Raw genomic sequence first — 5557 nt, forward strand, 5'->3', positions numbered from 1 at the left:
TTTGTCGTCCGACGGGATATGACGTTGGCCTCGATGTCACGAAAGGCCGTGCATAAAGTCATCAAGCTGAAAATTAATTGTTAAAACTGTTCGCTCCCCGCAAAACAAATCTGAATGCCAGATTTCATAGAAAATAAAATGTATATGGTAGCCTTAATGTTAAAACTGAGGGGAAATCTCATGACTTTGGTGTACAATTGATTTTTAATAGCTTAAGCTCAAATGCAAATTTTCTCTTATCCATCATGACCAGTTTACTGTCTCATGTGACGTATATGACGTCACTTCCCTGCCTCGATACGGAAAAATCGTGCGTGGATAAGCGTCGCAGATAAAAACTATTTATATCCGAAATATTTACAACCTTTTTACTGGCTTCAGACACTTCTCTTTCTTGCCACAATGTGGTGATTGGTTCTAGCCGATTTCCTATGTTTGTTATCTTGTCTGGGCACTTAGTTCATATCAGATTCTCAGAGGACTTCGATTTTCAATTTCAAATTACTGATTCAAAAATTTCAATTTCATTCATTAGTGACGGTTTTTGCAAAGCATGATCAGGTAGATATTTGGTTTTGATATTTCCGTTGCTGTAATCTAGACGGCCTGTTTATATAATTTGGAAGGAGGCCGTTTGCCGTTCCTCACATATTTGATGTTAGCTCACTCCAGTTATAGGGCCAGCCCAGTTATAGACATTGTACATGTCACGGTTTTCGACGCCATCTTGACGAGTAGGAAAACGCGTGAGAAATTTAAGTGTTTGTATGAGAATAATTTCCGTAGAACGGCTGTTCTGGAAAAAATATGAATTGTGAACTAAAGTTTCACTCCTAAGGATTCTACCGAAAAAGAATTGAGGGCGTTACATGTGCTAGAAGACCTAAAACCACTTTTTAAAATTTTCTATACATTTGTCTGTAGGAAAATCCAGGGAAAAAAATTACAGACAAATATATGCAAAAAGGAAAGCAAGCCTCTGGAGAAATTTAAGCACAGGTACGCCCCCAAAATCTTTTAGTACAATCCTTTGTTTTGTAGCTTTAGTTTACAAGTCATATATTTTTTTCAGAACAACCGTTTAATGGAATTATTCGACATTGGATTCTCATACAAACACTGTAATTTCTCACATTTTTGCCTACTCGTCAAGACGGCGTCGAAAACCGTGACAAGGTCTACATCGCGCAAGTGCCAAACTCAATCAGGAGTTAAGCTCCGCTTTCCCTCGGTAGTTAATTTTTATATATGATGGTCATTGCAATCTGGGTGTCTGAGGTCAAAATGTGTAACTATTTTATTTATTTATTTATTTGCACATTTTATGTCGGGTTAGTTTGTCATGCAAAATTGCATGTTCATGTAAATATTTCAGATCAAGCCTTACCTATCTAGGATATTAAATATATTGACTAACACGTTCTGAGGGTTAGACTCCGGGCCTCTTCTTCTGTATTGTTTCGTTTACAAAAACGTTATTTGGTGCTTTTTAACCACAATAGGTGGTTAGTGACGTAAAAAAAAACGAGATAAAAAGCGAATTATCGTCTGTAGGGTAAAACAACTCCTTAGCTTAAAGTAGAAAGCAATTCAGATTATCACTCAGTTATACTTATTAAATGGATACGGCGTAAGTATTTTTTGTTTTAGAATAAACGTCGTACGCATAAGTATTTATAAAATGTAGAATGCCCAGCTCTGCTGTGATGATTGCTTATCATTAATTTTAAAAATCAAACCTCTTAACTTTTTTTAGTAGGAGCCCAGTTCATTGGATTCTACTACATGAATTACTGATCAAGCATGAGTGAGAGCATTTCTTCAAAATATACAGACAACCATCAGTGAAAACCCACTTAAAATCATGATTCTGCATTTGAAACATTCTAATCAGCTAATGGACCCAATTATTTCCAAATGTAGAAATGATGATAGTATTAAACAAAGATAAGACTAGAAACTGCATTTTTCTTTGAACTGTGTTACCGCAAGCGGATCACTCAGGTTGTCATACAAAAACGGTGAGAAGGGGCCTGGCACAGATGTCCAATTTTCTGATCTTGGTTTCCGATCGAATTGACTCACCTTGTCTGTAACGACATTTATTTTCCTATGAACTGAAGCATCGAAATTTAAATCATGGGGGTATAACTGAATGGAACACATAGCAAACGTTTGTTAGCTTCTTTCAGTTAACTACAGCGATAAAACGTTTTTACTGATAAATATCCTGCAGGATTGTTTTTTTCTTTTTAAAATCAGTAAAGAAGTTTCTTAAGCACGTGTTGGAATTTGTCGGTTAATTGAGTTGTCTGCTGACCTTCTGTTCCGGTCGTTGTAATTTGATTGCTTCCTTGGTGTATTGCTTTAATCCACCACAAGAATGTGCGGTCAGCAATGATTTAAAAGCGATGATGAGTCAACCTCTATTATAGTCATTTGCAGGTGACCGCTCCGGTTTAGGTCTGAGCGGACCTAAAATTATTATTATTATTATTATTATTATTATTATTATTATTATTATTATTATTATTATTATTATTATTATTACTACTATTATTCATGATTATCATTAATTTATATATTTCTTTTTCTTGTCTGTAAACATAACCAGTGCACTTTTGTGCAATGTCTACAGGCAACACGAATTGAACAATTCTTGTAAAGTGCTTTATTGAAACTATTTCATCGGTCTGATCGATTTAACTGCTGTAGTATTTTCTTCACCCTGAGCTTCTTAAGATAATTCACTGTGTAATATTAAAAGTAGTTTAGTCTTATTGTCCATGACTGACCACAGTAGAAACCACAAATAGATTAAATAGATTAATAGAACTCCTTCTGTTGGGGACCTGAATAGCAGTTCTATATCTGTTCCTATCTAGCAACGAAGTTTACCATCGCTTCGCTGGCCAGAATGGAGACAGAAGGATGGCTTTTGAGTAATCCGGCACGATCGCAACGCCAAGAATCACTGCTGGACTGAAACAAATTCTGAATCAACAAAGGAAATCGTGTTTAGGCAGTTAGATCGGATAGTTGTAAAGTAAATCAGGAGCCCATAAGGACTTTTTCACTTTTCCAAGGTAGCCTATGAATTAGTTATCCTAAATTTCAGCTGTCTCCTCTGGTCGCAAATCTGGTCTTTCTGTCTGGAGTTTGTGACTTCAGGAGACGGTTAAAATTCAGGTTAATCTCTTGTTTAAAAGTACTTTTCCGTTGTCTTAGAATATTATTACTTGTATTTTAAACTTTGATTTTCATATATAATTAGTGCTTTTAATGTAGTCCTATAAACGTTTGCAATTTGCCTATACACGGGCCAAGATAGCTACCAGCGGTCTGGGGAAGGTTAAGAGCAGATTAGAGGGTTCTCAATGAAGATTGCCCAGTACGTAACTGATGAAACACAAAGAGAATTTTCATTTTTAATGAGTACAGTGGAACCTCGATTAAACCAACCTCTCTAAAACGAAGGTCTCTGTACAACAATTTTTTTACCCCAGTTATAGTAAATTACATGAAAAAGACCGTCGATGTATAACGAAGCCGTGTTATCCCTTGGCCCTTCGTTATATCAAGGTCCACTGCCAATTTTAATTTTTGATCCAATTTGCACCACCGGATGATCCGTATAACTTACAGTGTGCCGAGAAACTAGCCTAAAAGGCCTTTTCTCAAGTACAGGAGGCGATTATCAGTAAAGTGAAAAAAAAAAATGGCACAAGAAATTCAGTTTGTTTTTAAAATAGAAAATACTAAGGAAAACTGTTGAGAATCTCCGGAAAGATATTTAGGCAGTTTCACGTGAAAATGAAAAAAAAACTGAAACAGTCACGTATCACGCAACGCTAACACAGGCTTCGAATTTGTATAAAGCAATCATCCATAAAAATTTTAATTGACTTCTTGACCACCGGCAACTGAAACATGCTGGTTTAGGCTGAAAGCAAAATCACGATGACTCTCATGCCGGTTTATTTTGGAAGATAATCGAAGATAACATTTATGCCCGGTCAGTTTATTAATACTCTGCTGAATCACGATGGCGGATACCATTCACTGTTGCATAAGGTTTCTCTGCGTCTGCAAACTTACAGCGCAATAAAATTATTGCAACAAGCGCGTCTACTGTCAATAACTCAACCTTTAAAATTTCATTTTAATTTATTTCAAGTTAGAAGACTACTACTATAAAAGATGAATAAACATCGACCAGTTTTGTAATCCCCTATAATCAATTTTTTTCCTGTCTTTATATTTTAGATTTTCTTCCTTGGAAAATAATTGATATTTATCTAGTGGTTTAATACATAAATATTGTGTACACGAACTACTGATTCAGTAAAACGTTATAAAATGTACAGGTAACTCAAGTTCGCAAAGCAAAGTACCTTCTTGAATTCTAGACATAAATGCTAGTACTTCCATTTTTTCTCTCAGAGGTACAAGATTATTCAATATTTTAATTATTATTTAATGTTTTTGAACTAGACTCGTTTTTGTGTTCAAGCCAGTTTTTCTGACTTCCAGAAGACACAGATATTTTAGAAAAATCCATCTATTAAACTTCTATTAATAAACTTCTATCTTGTTGTTTTTCAAACAATATTCAGTTGTTGTTATGCAAATTGTGTTTAAAAGTCGACTGAAGCGTAAATAAACGAAATTATAACGAGATAACAAGCGAATGCAAAATCGAAGCTCGCGTTTACTTATCCACAATAGCGTGAACGAAGCATTCTGCACAGTAGTTTCTATTAAAATTGTTATCCCAATATTCTTTTCCCGCAGTACAGTACCGTATGGCAAATTCTAGCTTGCCTCCAACGTCCATACTGTGAGGAAGAGAAATTCTAAACTGAAATCGGTCCGTGTCTCCATCGGAAGACTCCGGCACGTAATCTGCCCAAACGTCTCGGAAGGTCTTCCATCCATCAACGGTATAGCGAGCCGTGATTTCTTTAGCAAATGCAATGTTTTTAACTTTAACAGTCCCAGTCATGGCGAAGCCGCAGAAAACAGAGTTCTCCAAACAGACATTTCTTTCTATCACGCGATCTTTGAAGCTGTCCTCCGATGCAGGCTGAGTAAAACAACACCGGAATCTCTTTAAGAGCCTAGGTGTTGCAAAATTATTCAAAATGTTCCCCTGTCGACTGACAGAAAGGTCTTCCTCACTATTTGCAGGTGTGATAACTTTGACTGAAACCAGGTCCTGGCCGTCGAAATCGGCGAAATGAACACGGCGTTTGGATTCATTCGGCGAGGAAACCGGCGACAAATGCTGTGGCTCTTCTTTCATTTTCGTGAGCGAGACATCCTTCCCAGAACAGGAGAAGAACGGGTTGTTATTCAAATCAAGTTCTCCCTTGTACATGAAGCGTACTTGTAGTAATAAAGACTTTCTCGCTCTGTTTCATGTTCAAATGCATGTTTACAAAATGATCGATTCGCATCCGTGACTGAGTGCATGTTTTTGCATAATCGGCTGACCGGTGGTGACGTCACTGGTCGTCGCACATGGCAGCTCCCCGCTGTGCACGTGACGAAAAAA

At 36.7% G+C, this 5557-nt stretch overlaps 1 protein-coding gene across 1 annotated transcript; it reads right to left on the reverse strand.

Annotated features, from left to right (window-relative positions):
* Nucleotides 1–4287: 4287 nt before the first annotated feature.
* On the reverse strand, nucleotides 4288–5481 carry LOC140927384 (protein phosphatase 1 regulatory subunit 3C-like). Its single transcript, XM_073377024.1, has one exon. The coding sequence runs from the start codon at nucleotides 5378–5380 to the stop codon at nucleotides 4712–4714; it is 669 nt and encodes a 222-aa protein (XP_073233125.1). The 5' UTR covers nucleotides 5381–5481; the 3' UTR covers nucleotides 4288–4711.
* Between the last annotated feature and the right edge of the window lie 76 nt (nucleotides 5482–5557).

This window comes from Porites lutea, chromosome 2, assembly GCF_958299795.1.
Source record: "Porites lutea chromosome 2, jaPorLute2.1, whole genome shotgun sequence".
In the NCBI taxonomy this organism is placed as follows: Eukaryota; Metazoa; Cnidaria; class Anthozoa; order Scleractinia; family Poritidae; genus Porites; species Porites lutea.

Coding starts and splice junctions, on each gene's coding strand:
- LOC140927384 (XM_073377024.1), bottom strand. CDS start 5,380: ATGTACAAGGGAGAACTTGATTTGAATAACAACCCGTTCTTCTCCTGT.